Genomic DNA, 22,287 nt, shown 5'->3' with positions numbered 1-22,287 from the left:
GGAGGACTGCAGCGAGTCCGAACTGACCCAGTGGCTACACCTGGGCCGTTGGACTTGCTCAGAAGGGACCTTGCGTTTAAGAGGCCGTGAGACCTTGGTCCATCGTTTCTGACGTGAAACCTCTTCCGCAGACGAGGAATGAACGGGCTCACTCGTCTTCTTGTGGGTGGGACGATCTAGGCAAGATACGTCCGAAACCACGGAGGGAACATCTGTCCGCTGATTAAAGCCTGTCGAACCCTTTGGTCGTACGACATTGCTTCTCCCCTGGGCTTGGGAGCTTGCAAGAGGTCCCGGACTGGGAGGACGACAGGCACGAACAGACGCACCCTCATGCGTAACACTGACACTTTTCACTGCACTAACACTCACTTCACTTCCCACTGCACTTTTACCTTTCAACTCCCTGACGTCAGCCATGAGTTGATTGCGGTCATTCGCCAATGACTCGACTCTCTCACCTAGAGCCTGGATGGCACGCATCATATCTGCCATCGAAGGTTGATGAGAGCTAGCAGGGGGGTTGGGTGCAACCACTACAGGGGAAGGAATAGGTTGTGGGGCATGGGGAGAGGAAAAATCAATTGAGCGAGACGAACTCCTCCTGATCCTATCCTTCTCTAGCCTACGTGCATATTTCAGGAATTCTTGAAAATCGAATTCCGAAAGCCCAACGCATTCCTCACATCGATCTTCCAATTGACAGGCTTTACCCCTACAATTGGAACAAACGGTGTGCGGATCGATAGAGGCCTTCGGAAGACGCCTTGAACAGTCCCTAGCGCTACACTTCCTGTACTTGGGGACTTGAGAAGGGTCAGACATCTTGAATTAGTCAAAGGGGGGAATTCAAAATCTATCTAAGTCGTCAACAAATAATCCAAAATCCAATAAATGAATGCAAGGAAGTACTGAAGATAACTTCTGCACAGCGATAGCTAATAACCAGAAATGAATACTTCACCAAATAACGTGAAAATCAATCCAGAAAACAACAGCGTATTTAGTAGGTCTTGCCGGTGGCACGACAGAGAGAAAATTGGTTCTGTGTTGACATGGAGTACTTGAGTACCTGCTCGAAAGATGGCGCTGTTGATGTACACCCCCACCTGTATAGCGATCGCTGGCGTATTTCGTCCTTAGGTTTTTCTGTCGGGCAGCAGAGCTGACAGCTATATGATCACCGGGCAAGTTTAATATTGAAAATTCTCCTTTACTTTATTATATCCTATAAGCTAGACACCATATAGAAGTGTATAATATGAAATTCTAACCTGACTTACAAGGTAAGATCAAAGGCTTTCTATAATGGTATTCAAATCTTATTCAATACACTGGAATTCTGAACTACACTAAGTTTGGACATTTACATAGTCATAAGTCATATGACATGCTAAGTCGTTAATAGGTTCCTAGAGTTGCAATCCAACACAAATTACCCCTTCAAAACCCCTACACACTATAGTTTAGTATAAAGAACCTTTTATCAGACCTAATAAATTAAGAAGTTTGACGGTTCAACGTTTTACTGTCTAAAAAATGGGTATATTCAAATACCAAACAATGAATAAAATTTATTTGATTTTTTTCCTTCATTCCTTAGAGCAACAAAGTAAAAAACAACTCGACATAAAATGACTTAATATAAGTTATGACTATATGTTTATCTCTTAGTGACTACATGCATTCTCTGCATACAGTACAGGGATTCAGTCCAGTGAGGTTTTCCTCAAAAGGAGAGATGAGAAAATAATTTCAATATGGCTCTGTTATTGGCTTATAAAATGTTATTTTCATTAGTAAAATAAATTTTTTAATATACTTACCCGGTGATCATATAGCTGTCAGCGCTGCTGCCCGACAGAAAAACCTAAGGACAAAATACGCCAGCGATCGCTATACAGGGGGGGGGGGGTGTACATCAACAGCGCCATCTGTCGAGCAGGTACTCAAGTACTCCATGTCAACACAGAACCAATTTTCTCCTCTGCCCACTGGGTCTCTATTGGGGAGGAAGGGAGGGTCCTTTAATTTATGATCACCGGGTAAGTATATTCAAAAATTTATTTTACTAATGAAAATAACATTTTTCAATATTAAACTTAGCCGGTGATCATATAGCTGATTCACACCCAGGGGGGTGGGTAGAGACCAGCATTACATGTTGACATTATTATATGCTAAGTATTTTGTATTTCATTTTAGCAGTTATTCAAAATAACAAACATAAAATCAATAAGTACCTGGTAAGGAAGTCGACTTGAACAATAACTCTGCCTTTTTAAGTACGTCTTCCTTACTGAGCCTCGCGATCCTCATAGGATGCTGAGCGACTCCTAGGAGCTGAAGTATGAAGGGTTGCAACCCATACTAAAGGACCTCATCAAAACCTCTAATCTAGGCGCTTCTCAAGAAAAGACTTTGACCACCCGCCAAATCAAGTAGGATGCGAAAGGTTTCTTAGCCTTCCGGACAACCCAAAAACAATAATAAAACATTTCAAGAGAAAGATTAAAAAAGGTTATGGAATTAGGGAATTGTAGTGGTTGAGCCCTCACCCACTACTGCACTCGTTGCTACGAATGGTCCCAGAGTGTAGCAGTTCTCGTAAAGAGACTGGACATTCTTAAGATAAAAAAACGCGAACACTGATTTGCTTTTCCAATAGGTTGTGTCGAATATACTTTGCAGAGATCTATTTTGTTTAAAGGCCACGGAAGTTGCGACAGTTCTAACTTCGTGTGTCCTTACCTTCAGCAAAGCTTGGTCTTCCTCATTCAGATGGGAATGAGCTTCTCGTATTAACAGTCTGATAAAATAGGATAAAGCCTTCTTTGACATAGGCAAAGATGGATTCTTAACTGAACACCATAAAGCTTCAGACGGGCATCGTAAAGGTTTTAAAATAGAACTTAAGAGCTCTTACAGGACATAAGACTCTTTCTAGTTCATTTCCAACCATACGATAAGTTTGGAATATCGAACGATATTGGTCAAAGCCGAGAAGGCAGCTCGTGTTTGGCTAGAAAACCAAGTTGTAGAACATGTAGCCGTTTCGGATGAGAATCCGATGTTCTTGCTGAAGGCATGAATCTCACTGACTCTTTTAGCTGTGGCTAAGCATATCAGGAAAAGAGTCTTAAAGGTGAGATCTTTCAGGGAGGCTGATTGTAGCGGTTCGAACCTGTCTGACATAAGGAATCTTAGTACCACGTCTAAATTCCAACCAGGTGTAACCAAACGACGCTCCTTCGTGGTCTCAAAAGACTTAAGGAGGTCCTGTAGATCTTAATTGTTGGAAAGATCTAAGCCTCTGTGACGGAAGACTGATGTCAACATGCTTCTGTAACCCTTGATAGTGGGAGCTGAAAGAGATCGTTCTTTCCTCAGATATAAGAGAAAGTCAGCTATTTGAGTTACAGAGGTACTGGTCGAGGATACGGATACTGACTTGCACCAGTTTCGGAAGATTTCCCACTTCGATTGGTAGACTCTAAGGGTGGATGTTCTCCTTGCTCTAGCAATCGCTCTGGTTGCCTCCTTCGAAAAGCCTCTAGCTCTCGAGAGTCTTTCGATAGTCTGAAGGCAGTCAGACGAAGAGCGTGGAGGCCTTGGTGTACCTTCTTTACGTGTGGCTGACGTAGAAGGTCCACCCTTAGGGGAAGTGTTCTGGGAACGTCTACTAGCCATCGAAGTACCTCGGTGAGCCATTTTCTCGCGGGCCAGAGGGAAGCAACTAGCGTCAACCTTGTCCCTTCGTGAGAGGCGAACTTCTGCAGTACCTTGTTGACAATCTTGAACGGAGGGAATGCATATAGATCTAGATGTGACCAATCTAGTAGAAAGGCATCTATATGAACTGCTGCTGGGTCCGGGATTGGTGAGCAAAATATTGGGAGCCTCTTGGTCATCGAGGTTGCGAAGAGATCTATGGTTGGCTGGCCCCAGGTGGCCCAAAGTCTCTTGCATACATCCTTGTGGAGGGTCCATTCTGTTGGAATTATTTGTTCCTTCCGACTGAGACAATCTGCCATGACATTCAAGTTGCCTTGGATGAACCTCGTTACTAGTGAAATATCTAGACCTTTTGACCAGGTGAGGAGGTCCCTTGCGATCTCGTACCATGTCAGAGAGCAGGTCCCTCCTTCCTTGGAGATGTACGCCAAAGCCGTGGTGTTGTCCGAGTTCACCTCCACCACTTTGCCTTGAAGGAGAGACCTGAAGCTTTTCCAGGTCAGACGTACTGCCAGTAGCTTCTTGCAGTAGAAATGCATTGTCCTTTGACTCGAGTTCCATAATCCCGAGCATTCCCTACCGTCTAATGTCGCACCCCAGCCTACGTCCGATGCGTCCGAGAAGAGAACGTGGTTGGGAGTCTGAACAGTCAGGGGAAGACCCTCTCTAAGGTTGATACAGTCCTTTCACCAAGTCAGACCAGACTTTATCTATCCGGAAACCGGGATCGAGACCGCTTCTAGCGTCTTGTCCTTTTTCCAGTGAAAAGCTAGATGGTATAGAAGAGGACGGAGGTGTAGTCTTCCTAGTGACACAAATTGATCCACGGATGACAGTGTCCCTACCAGACTCATCCACAGCCTGACTAGGCAGCGTTCCTTCTTCAGCATCTTCTGGATGGATAGCAGGGCTGGGGGTTGATCGTCTTGTTCAGCAACGTCCTCATCAGAGGGTTCCTCATCCGAAACTGATGAGGAAACGGCAACGGAGTGGGCAACGTCTGACTCGCTGAATCTGGTCGCACTGGTGGATGCGTGACGGAGCCGGACGCAATATCATGGTACTGCTGCACAGTCTGTGAACTGTCAACAACCATGGGGACGCGAGGAAGTACAGCGTCAACCCGAAACTGTCTAGACTGTCTGGGTTGTGCAGTCAACACCCTACCGGGTTGCTGAGGTTGACGCACTGCGTCACAACAAGTCACCTCTGCTGGTTGTTGAACGTCTTCCTAGTGACACACTGAACGTCAACAACCACCTCCGAGCGTCGCTTAACGTCGTGCGACTGGCAACCCACACTGGGTCGCATCGGTGGAGGAACCACCTCAACTGGCAGACGCGAGTAGGATACCTCAGCGTCAACAGGGCGCACAACCAATTGGTAGGAAGGTTGTTGGCCAGAAGGTTCTTCTCCGTATTAAGTCCTCTATCAAGGACACAAGCTTGGACTGCATGTCTTGCAGCAAAGCCCATTTAGGGTCTACGGGAGCAGGTGTGGCAACAGACGGGGTTAGCGACTGAAGCGGAACCATTTACCATCCCTGGAAGCCTTGTTATGTGTGACATAATAGTACAGCACAACTTCAAAGGCTCGACAAAAGTTGAGAAGTTGACCTGTAAACAACTGGAGCGTCTCCTGGCTAGGCGCCTGGCCGAGTCTACCAGAATTGAGAAGTCTACCTGGGCAGAGGCATGAACTCCCAAGCCGAGAACTTCTCTCGTGTCCTATCAGACTCTCGCTCTATAAGCCAGTTAAAAAGAAGGGAAATCAAAAGGCTGTATCCCTAAAACTCCTCCTGGTGCAAAAACCAGTCGCCTAGCCAACGTAACGCTCTCTAGGAGAACGAGAGAGCACTAGCTTAACAACAACGGCTTCGAAGTAGCTAGGCCTAGTGTAAGTTCTGACGTGAGGCGAACGAGGAGCAGCAGTTACAAGATCCGGACGAAGATCCTTAAAAAATCATCATGATTTAATTAAAGTCCATAGGAGGCTAAGCAGCTTAAGGCTCCTCTCCAAATGACAGAGTCCTCAAAGGAATATCAGTAGGAGGGAGAACAGCACTTTCTCATCTACAGGAACCTTGTCCGAGAAAAGCTAGGTTATCTCAGTGAGGGTCTCACTGGTGCATTAGCAGCAGACCAGAAGGCAACGTTATGTAACTGCTTGACAGTCTGTGAACTGTCAAAAACTGAACTGTCAACCACAACAGGTGCGTGAGGACATACAGCACTGGTGCATTAGCAGCAGACCAGAAGGCAACGTTATGTAACTGCTTGACAGTCTGTGAACTGTCAAAAAACTGAACTGTCAACCACAACAGGTGCGTGAGGACATACAGCACTGGTGCATTAGTAGCAGACCAGAAGGCAACGTCATGTAACTGCTTGACAGTCTGTGAGCTGGCAACAACCAAAGCTGTGTGGGGAAGCCTCAACTCCTGACTGACTAGTCTGCTGCGGGCGAGTGGCGGTAACCACAGTGGGTTGCGGAGGCTGACGCACCGTGTCAAAACACGGCAGCTTAACTCCACCTTCCTGTTGTTGTGGTAGCACACGCACGTCAACGGAGGGTTCCGTGCGTCTGTGAACGTCAGCATGCGTCTGGCAGGGTCGACTGCGCATGGGTGGAGGAGCTCTCACAGCTGGAGTGTGGGAGCAGGCAGCCACAGCGTCTGCTGGGCGCACAACCGTGGTAGGTTGTAGGCTAACGGGTGCAGCGTCAACCTTCTCCGCACGATACTCCTGCAAAAAAGATGCTAACTGTGTCTGCATAGACTGTAGCAAAGACCACTTAGGGTCTACAGCAGCAGGTGCGGCAACAGACGGTGTTACTGCCTGTTGCGGTACCGCTTTACCTCTCTTTGGAGGTGTGCAGTCATCGGAAGACTGCAGCGAGTCCGAACTGACCCAGTGGCTACACCTGAGCCGTTGGACTTGCGCGGAAGGGACCGACTTGCACTTAATAAGCTGCGAGACCTTGGTCCAAGGTTTCTTACGAGAAACCTCTTCCGCAGACGAGAAGTAAATGGGCTCTCTCGTCTTTGTGTGGGTGGGGCGATCTTGGGTAGATACGCCCGAAACCACGGAGGGAAAAACGTCTGTTCGTTGATCAAGGCCTGACGAACCCATAAGTCGTTCGACATTACTTCTCCCCTGGGCTTGGGAGCTTGCAAGAGGTCCCGGACTAGGTGAACGACAGGCACGAACAGACGAACCCTCGGACGCAACACTGTAACACTTTGCGCATATCACTTTATCACTTCGATTTTCTGTTTTGCACTTATTTCACTGAAATCGAAACTTTTACTGATTTCTACCTGAAACACGCAATCCTACCCTTCATTAAAAGGTAGTAATTGCGAAAACAGTCGTATAATGCAACAGAAAACATATATAAAGATAAAGAATTCAGTGGCTGGGAAAGAGACTAAACACTAGTTCAAATAAACTACGTTTACAATCTCTCACCGCACATAGCCTGGGAACAAGAATAAAACCCTAGAAACGTTTTACCTTCTTCCCCGTACAGCGACTAGGGAGGAGAGTAAAACGAAAACAACGTTACCCGCTTGAACGAAACGTTTTTTCTCCTCTCTCTCCCTCCGTCTCTATCTCTCTCTCTCTTTCTCTCTTGATTTCGCACCTGAGAGAAGAGCCCAATTATATATTGTCAAAACATGTTATTTGCTAAAGGAAAAAACTGAAAGGTTTTCCAAATAAAAAGTTCCTTTAATTTAGAATTTAAACCATTTAAGCTAAGAAAGAATGAACGAAACGCCAGAATCGGTTTACTCTTACTGCAAAGTGAAACCGTGATACACTCTCTCTCTATCGTAACGATAGAGCGCACGTTGAACGTCCTGAACGTCAACAACTGCGTAGACTAAAAAACTAAACGTAAGTTCATCTTTGAAAACAGTACGAGACTATCAAAGAAATTCTTTCATAAAACATTAAATTTAAAAAGTTTTAAATTCTTTAAAGGTTAAATACGATGTAACGGGCTCAACGTTGATTAACTTCGGTTCCAAGTTAGGACCGCCTACTATCAGGAAAGGTCGCATATAAACAAAACATAAAAATTTATTTTTATATGTTTATAATAAATGGAAAGTTAATCGAAGAGGCCTAATAAAGGCGGAGAGATATAAAATATATAGATCTATAACGTGTTAAGCAAAATTACTAAAAACCTAAACACACTTCCGTCTAAGGGAAGGGTCGGCCATTTAAAAGTGAAAGAGAGTCCATACTCTCTTTGTCACCATAATTAAAACTATCCAAAACGAGTTCAAGTTTTGAAATGAAGATAAAACCCCTGCATAGCGAAAGCTCAAAACTGGAATAGTGTACTTCACCAAATAGTTGTGAAAACAAATCCAGTTAGTAACAGCATATTTAGTAGGTCTTGCCAGTGGCACGACAGAGAGAAAATTGGTTCTGTGTTGACATGGAGTACTTGAGTCCCTGTTAGACAGATGGCGCTGTTGATGTACACCCCCACCTGTATAGCGATCGCTGGCGTATTTTGTCCTTAGGTTTTTCTGCCGGGCAGCAGAGCTGACAGCTATATGATCACCGGCTAAGTTTAATATTGAAAAATACCAACTCCATCGATGGGTTATATCCCCTCAATTTGTTAACAGATTCATTATTCCATAAAATCTTCCAATTCTTCATATACTATATACTGAAAAGTCACCAATAGGCAAAGTTAATTCTAATTGGGTCCTGGTATTGTTGCTGGAACTTTGGCCGCTTAATTGACATCCCAAGTTCCCTTTATGCCTTCTCAGATAATTGCAACATGACTCAACATTTACACAAACTTAATAGATTTCATAGAAAACTAAATTTGCTGTACAGCACAACGTAATTGATATTGGTGTCTACACAACTTCCAGAGTACACTTTTAATTCTGAATGGTGACTATAAGACATACTGTTCTATGTACACAGAAAAATTCTTAGGAAAAGAGAATTGACTTGTTTTAGGAGATATGGCAGCATTCGCTAGTGACCATATCCTCTATTGTGCACTTCTTTTATTTTGATTCTAAGGTTGAAAAGTTTACACTTCCTAGATGGATTCGGAACTCTCAAGCCATCAAATTTTATCTTCTACTGTACACCCACAAATTGCAGATCTCAGTTCATTATCAGTTTTTATTGACTGCCTAGCTGACTGGGAATGTTTACTGTCTGCCATGTCATCCAGATTGTTGGATACACACAACATGGTTGTATTCAGATAATCTTTGTTAATTCACTTCAAAAGAACACGACTTTAACAACTCTTAAATCCACTGGACTATATAAGACTTAATTCCTAGTTTATGGGATTGACCTCTATTTTTCTCTCCTTTTATTGATCTTACTTTAATCTGTCTTGATATTTTTTAATATGATGCACAAAGTTTTATTCTTTTATATTACATTTTCACTTGTTATATCAATTATTCTTTTACCATGAGTTTGAGATTTCACATTTTTGTATTATATATTATATTGGTAATTTGCTTTAAAAAAATCTTTGGTTTTATTTTATTTCTGTAGATCTACAGTTTAAAATTTGGTGAATAGTGTGAATAAATGTTCATCGATGTTCAGAGGCACATTAGGACATCCACATTGAGAGATGTGGTTCCATTTGACAGAGGGATTTTGGGGTCTTTCTTAATTGGTAGATGTGGCTGAAGTAGGAAAAAGTTTGTCTTCCTCTTTAGATTGGATTTTAATTTGATTTGAATATAAAATTTAGGTCTTAAGCCAAGCACTGGGGTATTAAAAGCTATTCAGCTCTGTATAATGCAAATTAATAAACCATACCCGTGATCTCACATTTGGTATCAATTTAACCTCTAAAACCAATCGCACAACTTTCATACGATAATATCTACATGAAAAATAAGGAGGGATTAAAAGGATTAAAATAATAAAATTAACAAAATCATTTAAGGCTCATGATACAAACCAATACTCTGTATAAATTTGGAGAGTAAAGAAATGATCAATATTTATTTGTAGTTGAAATATACTTTCTTAATTTGTAATCCTTTGTTCTTCCCCTTTATTGCCTTATTTTCATGATTTGGGAAGGAGAAATTCTATAAATTTTTCATATATGTATGGTCTTAGTGAAAGTTTTATTGGTATGAGTTTTTTTTATATTTTGGCATTCATTCTTTCAGTTTCAATACATTTTCTTCGTTGTTAATGGAATCTTCATATTGTAGTGTTTTATACCTAAGTTAGTCTTTTCTTACAAAATTTTAATTTCAATTTGATTACCCTTAAAAAATTTGGTGCTTTCCCTGATTCATCCTCATTCTCTAAGGCCTTATTTTTATTTGCTATCATTTTATATGTAAATTACTTGGATGGATCATTGAAACAACTCGACTTTCAACCCATTCTTTAATGGTCATACGTCTTCTTTCTTAAGAGATCTTGACTTCAGTGTTATAACTGTAAAATGAGCACACATGGATATAGCAGCATGGTGGTCTTGACCATAATTGATGCATTTTGAGGTACTATACATCAACATGGTGGAATGATCTAAAGAGTACATTTTGGATAATTCTTATATCTTTTAGCATTATGGCCATATCTGCACCAGTTTTTAAATTTAAGGGTTTTTGGAGTACAGTATCAACTTTCCCTTTACTGATTTGCAGGGGGAAATTCTCCCCCTTCAAATTTATATCAGCTTCATACCTAACCACAAGACCAAGAGGGGATAAACACAGTACTTCCATGTACTGTGTGGTGACTGTCCTGGTGAAACTTACCAGATATACTTTTCATTCTATTAAAGGCCACTCATGAATGGCAGAGGCAAGGGACAGTGACATTGTCCTATCAAGCAGGGCAATACCCAAGAGACTGACCATCTATACATATGATCAGTGCCCAAGCCCCCTCTCCAACCAAGCTAGGACCAAGGAGGGTCAGGCAATGGCTGCCGATGACGCAGCAGGTAGACCTATAGGCTCCCCCTAGCCCCACAACCTTAGCTCACAAGAATGTTGAGGTTACAGCAACCAAAGAAACTAAAGAGTTTGAACGGGACTCAAACCCTAGTCTGGCATTCACCAATCAGAGACGTTACAACATCAGCAACCACAAGATCCAAGGAAGTACTAAGGGAAAGATTTTACAAAATTCCTTTGCCTTTCTAAACAACATCAGCAACTCTAATTCTGCCTAACCCTTATTCCTGTTTTGAGAGTAATCTTATATTCATATTAAAATCTACTAAAAGTGCAGCAAAGCAAACGGGGAGGTAAAGTCTAGATAATTTACTTAAGGAAAAATATTCAGAAAAATATTAGAATATCAAAATGATTATGGTTCCTTCGTAAGTAGCGGCTCTCTCAATCCCCAACAATGACAAGGTGCTATGAATCTGGGGGCTTCTATTTAAATGTCAAAGTTTTTAATAGAAACAAAGGTAATTATAACCAGCAAGAACTAATTCATTACCCTTTTGGTAATGTGTGTGGCATTTTTCTCACTTGAAGAATACCATTCATTTCAAAGCAAATTTTACAAGATGCACCAAAATAATGAAAAACAAATAGTTTCTCTAAAACATACTGCCATTCAATACTCTATGACTTTTGAGTAAGAAATAGCTTCTTAACAAATGAAAATTGATGACGACTCACATTTTCCATGGTCCCTGTGTCTGGAGCATGAAGCGTCTCAATGGATATGAAAAAGTTTTTCTTCATATACCCAGGGTTCTGCCATGCAAAGGAAAGTAGTGGGAAAAAAGATACAGTTACAAGGTTAACAGACTCATACAAACTCCATTAAGAGGATTAGCAAAAGATGTTCCTGAAACCTCTCCAGTTAGATCACCCACATATTTATTATTATTAATGCCGTCTAAATCTCCCAGACACTTGAGTATTCCAAACTTACGATGAGTATTTTTATCTAAAATAAGTTGAAGTTAAAATTCTTTAAAAAAAATTTTTTTTTAATGTCTATATTAGCCCTAATTTATGGGTCTTCATAAATCCTTGTAACTCCATTCACAAATCTCTAGAATATCATCTGATAGAGGATTGGCAGGCAGCACTGCAAATTCATTTTCTTGGACTAAGAGTTTCAGTTAGATAAGAGCCTCACTTTTTTTGTGCGCTAAATCATAGCTATAAGAAACAAGTTAGGTTGGAGGGCAGGAACATAATTGTAAATGACGGTTTTGTATTACAGTCAATTTTGTATTCATGAAATTTTACTTGCTTAAAATTTATATTAATTAGCATTGATCACACTTAGGAGAGTGGATGAGGTTGCTGAAGAAACCTTGATGTAAAATACAAAAAGAAATATGGTACTCACAAAATACTCTCAAGAGATGGGTACTTTATTAAATAAGACCATCTCACCAAAGAGTGAGGGACACTGAGCCTATAATCCAAAAAAAAAAAAAAACATGGAACTCAACTCTCCAACACCAAGAAATGTGCATCCAGCAATGAGGCTAACACCAGAGAAGTAGTTCTCATAGTAGGTTGTTTCAGGGACAAGATCCAACATGATGAATCATAATATTAGACCTGGTAAATGTCACAGAGAAAGACAAAGACGCATACAAAAAGTCTTGATAATTTACTTAATTGAATTACAATAGTTAAAAAAATATCCAAGCACATGAGTGATTGAAAAACTGATGTTGAAGAATGAGAAATTTGTCATGACTTAATTTGAAAAAGAAAAGCTAAACTCAGCTAATTCTATGATACAAATAACCAAGAGAAAGGTATAGAGACAAGCAGTGAGGGTCTTACTTAACTGGAACTTGATATGCAGTATGTTGGCACGCATGCATAGCACTGCCAGTTAGCCAGAAGATGCTATTTTTATCTGGGGTTTGTGATGGAGTGTCTTGTTAATACCAATACCCACACATTGGGGGTCAATGTATATGGTGGGTTTGTAAGCTGATACTAGTTATTAACATGAAAAGCACACTTGCTGGTTTGTTAATGATTTCACTTTGCACTAACACTACCATAAATAAGGGAATGATTAAACTAAAGTCCATCAAATAATAAACAGAATAACTTCTGAGTCTAGAGATCTTTTAACTTTCAAGATAAAATACGATTGGCGATTACATATAAACTTAAAACCAAAATGGTAGAGTTTTCCCTTTGGAAATCTAGTTAAATAAAAAAAAAAAAAGAGAGCTAAATCCATTAAATCTTTATCATCATGAAAGTTCTGGAAACACTTTTGTCCCTTCCATCAGGGTAAGATGAGGAAAAAAAAGAACAAATATATATGTATAATTTGAAGAAAAAATTTACTTCAATTAAAAATAAGTATTAACAAGGTGGATATAGAATTTTTACAATCCTAACATTTTTTGTAGCACTAGGAAACTTTTATTTGCTAAAATAGAAGAAAATAAACAAGAAAAATTTGGAAATAATTTATATTTTTTGTGACTATACAACCTGAAGTTCTTAAAGTAGGAGATAGATTCAGCGTGAGCTGGTGTTCAGGCCATAAGAACTTTGAGTGAGGTGGCAGCCAACCTCCCGGCAGAAACTGGAGGGAGGAACAGAGTTAAACGCACTCTTGCTACTACTCACATACCCACTAGCTTAGGGCATTGTCCTGATTGGACTCCCTTTGCTTGCCACAGGTGCTCTCAGTTATGGAGAAAGCCAGATGTTGCTCATCAGCTTAAAAAGTTTGGGAATCACTGTGACCTAAAGACTGACTATATATATACGTAAGATCAGAGCCCAAGGCCCCTCTCCCCCAAAGCTAGGACTAGGGATGGCCAGGCAATAGCTGCTGATGATTCAGCAGGTACACCTATAAGCTTTCCCAAAACTTGCAGGCTTATCTCACAAGGAGGGTGAGGTTGCAGACACAACAAGAAACTATCAAGCTTAACTGGGATTTGAATCCCAGTCCGGCAGATTGCCAGGCAAGGATATTTACAATAGACCACAAGAACCCTTTTGATTGCATTCAGGACTTACTGGGGGAAGATGATGGTAGGACAAGCATGTGTAAAGAACTTCAGGTTTGTAGTTAGGAAAAATACATATCATTTACAAATGTTATTTGTTTGGCACTAAATACAAACCTTCGTTTTTTATGAAGGAGACTCGCCCCTAGGTGAGTGGAAGACTATTCAACTGGCTGGAAACTTGTCCCGGGATTGCCACATAGCTTAAGGAAGCGTAGGATAGGGAGCCTCACACCTAGGGAACCTGTTGGTCCTATAATACCAGAGAGGTCAATGGTCTGTGCAGTAATGGTCAGTGAGTGAAGGACCACTCTGTGACTATACAGTATCTAGGTTTCTGTGTAACTTCAGGTTTGACATTATACACACTGAAACCTAAATCACCAAACACCAGGAGGTCGGGGACATGACAACATATGTATTAATGTGGGAACCAAGAAATATTCAGGCAACTTGCAAAGAAGGGGGCTTACATGCAGTTGATAGGAGCCAGCTAGCTGGACCTCAGATGCTGTGTCCCAAGAAAGGGGAAGCTGAAGAAAAAAAAAAAGGCCAGTCAATTCTTTACATTCACCCCAGACTAAACAGTAACCTCTTCCTTCGACCGACTGCTAATTGTCCTGTAAGATGCTAAGGAAGCTAGAGCACTTGCTAAGTAGTCACCAAAGGGTCTAGAATGAACCTATCTAGGGACCTCTTACAGGTTGTAGCAACTGCGACACAGAGAAGTTCATTTTAAATGCCAGGGACGTGCTTATGCCCCTGACGTCAAGAGCTAGGAGTCGTCGCTCTCGAGTGGAGGAAGGAGTGCAGGCACGTTGAATGACCTGTCTGATTCAAGGTGGAATTGTGTTTTTCGTATCCTTCCTCTTGACCCTGCCCATGCTGACAAGCCGCTGATTGTTGTATGAACAAACAAACTCGTCTTGCACGCTTCCTGTAGTCTCGCAATCAGCAAGGGCCCAAACCTAGAGTCAGCTACAGCCAGATTTTGAGGGAGCTCCTTTGAGGAAACGGATGACTTTGACCATGTTCCACGGAGCGGGTCTCACTTCCAGCTGAGGGCAAGAAAACTCAAACCTCTGTAATGAGTATTGATAATTCTGCCGAAGAGGAAATAAGGACTCCTTTCAATCTAAAGATCTGGCTTAACGCTAACAACAGCCTTTAATCGTCAAGACTCAACATAGTTTACGTCTCGGAAATATAATGATAACTAGGTAATCAGGGGTATAGTGGCAAAAGTGGAAAGACACCAATCATAGAAGATTGTACACTTTGTCTGATAGTCAGCAATAGGGGACTACCCAGACATCCTTTTCACCAATAGTTGTAAAAAAACTTCCCTAAGTGAGGAGATCCTGGATAACCTCCAGAAGTGAAGTCATAGATATTGACTGCCCTGTGGTGTATCTTAGTGCGATTGATGTAGAAGGCCACATAAAGGAGAATACTCCCTCTGTACCTACGTCAGCAACAGCAGAAGGTGAGAGTACTACTCTGAATGTCACCATAGCAGAGCTACTAACGTCATACTTTGGATGAGTCTCGCTTTGTTGAGGAGTCTCTGGATTAGGCAAAAAGGGGGAATGCATAAACGTGTACATTGTCTCAAGGATGTTGGAAGGTGGCTTGGAAAACTGCCTGAGTGTCTGGTACTGGAGAGCAGTACATCGGCAGTTTGTGATTGAGAGACATCGTGAACAGGTCTATGAGAGGTGAATCCACAAACTCAGGACTTTGGTTGCTATCCAAGGAGCCAAAGACCATTCAGAATCAATTATCTGGATCTTTCTGGTCGGGTTGTCCACTAAGATATTCTTTTTGTCAGGAATGATATTCTTTTTGTCAGGAATGAACTGGGATCACAGTGAGATCTGATTGTCCACTGTCCTTCTCAGAACGTTGGTAGGTAGATGACAAAGCTATTGTGAGACGGTACCTCTTTGTTTGCTAAATTATGTCACTCATCAACAATGCCGAGTGACTTGACAAGAGATGTTGGAAGTGTTGAAGGGCTAAAAAAGCTGCCTTCAATCCTAGGATGTTTGTGGGGCATTGCTGATATGGATGAGACCCTAGTCCGAAGGCCATGTGCTGTTGAAGGTAAGTCCCTCACCCCTCTTTTGATACGTACGTGAAAACCGTCAAATCAGTGGTAGAAGAGAGACATGTTTCTGAAGGATCCCTGCACTGAGATCATAGTGTCATCAGTTGCCACTGCAGTGACCGGGTGCGGAGGCGACAACTGAGGACTAAGTGGACCAGTGGATAATGTATAAATTTTTTCAAGTTCAGGGTATTACAATTTTCCCCCAGTATATCTTTTAAAAGGTTGTCCTAGAGAAAATGTGTCCTCCTCTGAAGATTAAAAACAGGACAATCGACTAAATTATGTTTGATATCTATTGTCATTTGACAGGTATTACAGAGAGGGGCCTGTTTCCCTTCACCACTCTTCATTACATAATTGTGGGTTGCATGCTAATGGCTAACACGCAGTCTAGTTAAAATGAGATAGCCGAAGCACAGCAGATGGAATCTTAGGTACTTCCTTGACCCAGGATGGATCGGGACCTGGAGGTACGCATCCATCAACTTCGTCAAGTCCACCATGATCATGAAGTCCCCTGGTGTGATTGCCTGTCATCTCTATTTTGAACAGAACTTGAAGGATAAACTTGTTTAGGGCTGAGAGGTCTATAACTGGTCTTCAGCCTCCAGATGCCTTATCAACAAGAAAGAGTCGACTGAATAAACTTTGGGACTTGTCTGCAACCTCTTAGAGCGGACCCTTCCCTATCATAATTTGGAATTCAGCCCAAAGGGTGATGTCCTTCGCTGATCCCTGGGTTTAAGATGATGGACTTGATGGGCAACGAATCAGGGGAGGGGGAGAGCTGATGAACTGAACATGTACACTACTTGAACGATACTTACTGTCCAGGGTTCAGCACCATGGCACTCGCAACACTGCCACCTGCATCTCAGGCATCCCACCACACCGGTGGTATCTGGGGGGTGGGCTGTCCATGTCTAGATGCTCTACCTTCCCTTCCTTGCTGCCCTTTTCCCTGAAAGGGTTGCTCTTCCTGGAAGGATCAGGGAAATACCTGTGTGCCAGTCTCTGCGTGGCAGGAGCTCTTGGCACAATTGGTGTCAAAAAAGGAGGGTCAGAATATTACAGCCCTAAGGAGTAGAGTCCTGGATCACCTTCCTCCATTTCTCCATAACTGCATCAAAATTGTCCACTGGGAACAAGGACTGGGTGTTAAGAGATGAGTTACAGAGTAGGTCTTCCTTCTTTAGCAACTGTCTCAGGAACTTTGAGATGACAGAATCTCATGTCTTCAAGACCAAGTTGGCCCACTGGTTGGCTGCATTATGGGCCAAGAACTTTATTGCCCTAGTACCAAATAGGATGATGTCTTGGAAGACCTACTTTTTGGCAGGGTTCGAGAGATCTTCGGTCTCAGCTGGAATGCTGACAGTACCACCCATGAGGTTGCTTGAAGGGCGCAATCGCGAGTCTTTCCACCCTTATTGCTCTAGGGAAAGCAACCCCTTTCATACCCATAAGTCATTTGGAGGTCAAAGGCAGATGCCTCTTGCTTGTTCCTCTGGAGAAGGTGACAATGAGCAGAGGCAGGAGGGGGACTCCCCACGGAGAGAGGAAGAAGTCTGGGTTTCTTGGCTTTTAAGGTAGAGCTTGAGGGCAAAGAATCCATTTTTGACTTCTTTCTCTTTCGGCAAAACCATTCCAACTGGGAGGATATCCACTCCCAACAATCGCCGAAGGGAGACTCCTCTCCTGTTTGCAGGAGTGTCCTTTGCACGACGGGCAAAGCTGATGAAGGTCTGTCTCTAAGGGAGACCAGAACACATGAGCAAGATTGGTTGTGCCCAGGCAAAACCGTATGCTGCTTTCTTGAAGAAAAGCGCAGTCACACCTAAATTAGAAAGTTAGAACAGCCGGTGAACAGAAAATGGAGAGGCAGTAAAGTACGCCTGCTCTCTATGAAGGCCAAATCAATAGTCGTTGAGCTACTGAGTGTACAGGTAATAGTGAGTGTCTCCTGCTACCACCACCACCTGCCCGCTTCTGCCAGGAGGTTGGTTGCCACCTTGCTCAAAGATTTTATGGCCTGAACACCGGTTTGTGCTGAATCTATCTTCTACATGAAGAAGGAGGGTTTAATTTCATGTCGGAGTAAATCATTGATCAATGATTAGCATAAGCTCACTGTGTAGTCTGCACATAAACTTCAACAAATGACAAAAGGTTAGTGCTAAATACTTTACATAAAGACTATACTGTACTTCACATAAAACAATTTCTGTAATCTGTAAAAATTAAGTCTACAGTAGTGCAAAGTAAAGCTAAAATCATCAAACAAAAGCAAAGGATATATAATGTACACTACTAGTGACATAAGTATCAAACAAGATAAGCATCTAAATATTTAATGACATGATATTTATGTGTAAGTCATTGTCAAATTTAATTGTAAAATAAATGACTAAGATTAGGGCTATGATGACAAATGATAAAAATACTCATCCACTTTAACCAAGACGTACATCCATACGACTAACTGCTTTAAAGTATATAGTTATGAATAAAAAATAGAAATTTTCTGAGCAGTTAAAAGTGAGTTATGTACACAAGGTCTGCAGAGAAAGTTTATCGTACCACACACTGGTTAAACAGCTGAAAAGGAAAATAAAATTGAGGAACAGCGGAGTCATGTCATGCTGCATTTCAAATTTGGGGAGTCACTCACATTCTCCATATCACCCTCTCCAGGAGCATGAAGGGTCTCTACAGAGATGCAAAATGCTTCTTTCATGTATCCAGGGTTCTGAAAGGTAACTCTTGATTATGACTGTTTCCTACCTCAACAAACATCTTCATTTCACTTCAACAAATGTATTAGGACACAATTTAGATACTGTGGATGATAAAAGCTACAAACAGCCAAGTTAATATACCAATACTTTACTGTAAACATCTAAAAGTTAGCTTCAATGTTTAACCAAATTCTTTTCACAGAAATAAAGCTCTGTATGTAATGACTGTTAATCTACATTGACCCAATCTTTCACATACATTCTAATATATGCTCTGCCCAATAGCATGCATTTATTAAAACCATGGATGAAAAAACATAACTGCAGCACAAAAAATTAAATACCCAAAACATGATTATCAATCCAAGACAACTCTGGTGGTAAGACAAAAGACATACCATTTAATAACATTAAACTATATTTAATTCTTAGGTATAATATCAATTTGAAAATTACTAGTCACTCTAAAATGCCAATCTAAAAATCATTTCAACCAAATCACTGTTCAGATATTCTAAAACTACATACATTTCGGTTAAAGTCTACTGTACTGTATTGGATATGACATTTTAGCAACACTAATAACAAACACAAAATATCTTAGTGGATCAACAAAGATCTTGCCCTACTAACCGTAATAATGGTCCTACAATAAGGGTATGCATTCCAGGCTTCTTCATGAACCTCCAATGAACCCTCCGGTGCTAATAATCGAATGAAAGATGGCACTTTGCTGAAATATACAATAAAAAGATTTTTTTAGAAATCTTTAGTGTTTGTCTGGCTGAACCATAAAAACAAATTCAATCATCAATCATTTCAGTTATGTTTAATTGGGAGAGTATAAATGGAACATGAAATGCCCAAACACTGTGCAGTATTCCTGAATTTAATACCTAAAGACCAAATACTTAAAAGAGGAAGTAATGGTGGAAGGACCATTAAATTCTCAAATAGTTTGTACCTAATTTCCCTCTAAAATGTTAATAATAATAGGCTGATGTTTCAAATGCAAAAGTCAAGCTGCACTTCCTAATAAGTGAGATAACATCACTGTATCACAGTATCCACCTAACATAACTCACTCTAGATGAGGGAAGATCAACAACAGTATCGAGAAAATTTTGATTCTCAATTAACATACCAAGGGACTCGAAAGGGAAGAGCAGTAGTATCAGTAGCAAATAGTGACATGAAGAGCTGAGGCAACTTTGCCAGTCTGACAGATGAACTACACTCTTACCCTAGTTTAATACATACAACATTACTTTAATATAGATAGTGATCTTAAAAAAGACCATAGTAATGGTTATCACAGCTACGAGTCTTTTACATTACGAGGCATTCACATCCTTATAGGGTAGCCAAGGAACACTGTCCACCACTGGCACCTCAACTCTCACATGTTAGCTACATGCATCACAACCTGGCACAATCTCAACTGATGGGCTAAACCAAGTGAGTAGTTCCCGCTTTGTCGGTTGTCTGGAGATGAAGGATTCAGGTGCTTCCCTGAGGATGAAGCATGCATTGGGGATGAGCACCGAAATGAAAGCAAGGATCCATGACACTGGCAGTCCCTTGCCTCATACGTCATAAAGGTTTCCCCCTGCCATCTGAAATTGGGTTTCTCATTCAAGTTTGAGTGTTTAGGCCTTTGCCCAAGACTTCATCTCACCTTTATAATTTTGTTGGGAAAGCACTATGTTCCTCATTTTCTAATGAACATTAGTCATCAGCTACAGTGAAACAATATTAAAATATATCCAATATTAAAATGTATAGTATAAAGTATAACTTCAAATATGTCCCTCTACATGCTATGCCATACTCTAGTTATGATCCTGATTTAGATTGAAAGGGAGTTACTCAATAACATGACGATGCTCAACAAGTTGGGTGTTCTGCAGCCCAACATACCCTAGTACAGTGTACCTAAAGTCTGCTGGTCAGTATTCTTCAAGTACAAAGAGGAAAAGGTGCGGTAATACCAGAAAAATGCCCTCAATACCCGACCCACTAAGTCATTCTTCCTGAAAATGAGGGACGGGCAATTCCACCTACTATGCATGCTTTTACCCAGTTAAGAAGATGGCCTACTTTGTCACACCCATATGACATCTTAATCACTTCAGAAAGCCATAAAAATGGTCTTAATAGACATCAACCCTAAAACTGTTAAACATCATCGAGAGAGGGGAAACAACTCCAGGTGTGGGTATACTTTACCACATTCCTGATACTACACTGCCTGGACCATCCATTCGTAGTGTCACTTAACCTCTATGCATTACAGAAAGCAAGACTACCCCTGTTGCCATGTTTAGCTTCTTAACCTCGCTTAAATTTCCCAGAATTAAGATAACTCTATCACGTACTCCGAATTATCCCTACACTACTTAAATTCATCCTCTTTAGAGGGAATGTTATCCAAGCACAGTACACTATGGGAGGGTCGAAGATTTTGAAAAGCTTTTCCACTTTATAAATACAGTAAACACTCTCACAAACTTAAAATATTAGTGACATACCTGACAATCATGACTACTAAACACCTCAAACAAACCACTATGACACTGTGAAACAAACATAAAACACAAGAGTTGCTTAGGGGAAGTGTTGGTGCTGCTGACGACCAGAAAATAATCTGAGGAAAACGAGGGCAGCCAAGCATTTACAAGGACGGCAACCTCATATGATTGTGGAGCGTTACACAGGTTTAATGAATGAAAAGGGAGAGAAAAATGTCCACAAAAGCTTTAAGGGATGGGGTTGTCCCTATCTGAGGACAATAATACTCATCATCAGGAAGATTCATTGAGATAAATTACCTCAAGCAAGACACAAATGGAGGGAATCAATGAAATAACAGTTTGTACTTCTTGAAAACAATCTAATGCTTAATGGGAAAAAAGGTTTATGTTAAAAAAAATTTTTTTATGTTAAACATTAAGATAGAAAGTGCATTGTGCATAACTGCACCACAAATTATAATGACAGACCCATTATTAACATAAAATAAAAAGATATAATGCAGTGGCTTTTTATTTCCTGTTTCAAAAGATTATAGACTAGCATATAGTTAAACTGATTTCACTCAGTTCATAACTAAAGGTACAATAATGCAATAATTTCAGTTTAGTTATCTTAAGTCTAAAGTCTGGACAATATTACACAGATCCAGAGAGATTCTAAAACTCATCCGAGACAAATCTCTCAGATTGCTTATGAATATATCAATACTTTTCTTTTATTTCTTGCTATAAAATCATTTTTCATCTTACAATGCTATCTATTGTCTCCTTTTGAAGATGAATGAAGGTAAATTTACTTGTAGGTTATCAAACAATGATAAAATATAAAGCCTGAAATTTTCCATGGATGCGGCAAGTGACCATTAAAACCTCAAGGAACAACATTTGCATGACTTCAAATGACAACATTAGAATCTCAAAGGAGTTTGGTAGTTTGGAAAAAAAAAAATAGTGTAGACCTGACAACGTTAAGAACTTACCTTTTAAGATGGTATATTTTATATGTGTATTGTCCTTTACTATATCTTTCCCCTAAAAGGGGATAATTTTCAAAAGGTTCATTCTTGAGAACCTCAACACCCTCTCCGCCACCAGTTTCATTTTTACTTGCCTCTGCTACACTATAAAGCTGTGCCACTTGGTACTGGAAGGGTACAAA

General features: G+C 40.9%; 1 protein-coding gene across 4 annotated transcripts in view; it reads right to left on the bottom strand.

Moving 5' to 3' along the window:
- Positions 1 to 22,287, bottom strand: part of LOC137632780 (phosphatidylinositol transfer protein alpha isoform-like) — a 68,802-nt gene that overhangs the window by 24,231 nt on the left and 22,284 nt on the right. Inside the window, exons 3-6 of one of the 4 annotated variants that reach the window (XM_068364864.1) lie at positions 22,109 to 22,272; positions 19,228 to 19,327; positions 18,528 to 18,605; positions 11,411 to 11,488 (exon numbers count right to left, since the gene is read on the bottom strand). In XM_068364864.1, coding sequence (XP_068220965.1) covers positions 11,411 to 11,488; positions 18,528 to 18,605; positions 19,228 to 19,327; positions 22,109 to 22,272 — 420 coding nt within the window. The remainder of the gene's footprint in view (positions 1 to 11,410; positions 11,489 to 18,527; positions 18,606 to 19,227; positions 19,328 to 22,108; positions 22,273 to 22,287) is intronic. The other 3 variants (XM_068364862.1, XM_068364861.1, XM_068364863.1) reach the window with 3 other exon arrangements.

The sequence above is a fragment of the Palaemon carinicauda genome, chromosome 42, assembly GCF_036898095.1.
Source record: "Palaemon carinicauda isolate YSFRI2023 chromosome 42, ASM3689809v2, whole genome shotgun sequence".
NCBI classification, from domain to species: Eukaryota; Metazoa; Arthropoda; class Malacostraca; order Decapoda; family Palaemonidae; genus Palaemon; species Palaemon carinicauda.
This window is presented reverse-complemented; position numbering and strand designations above follow the sequence as displayed.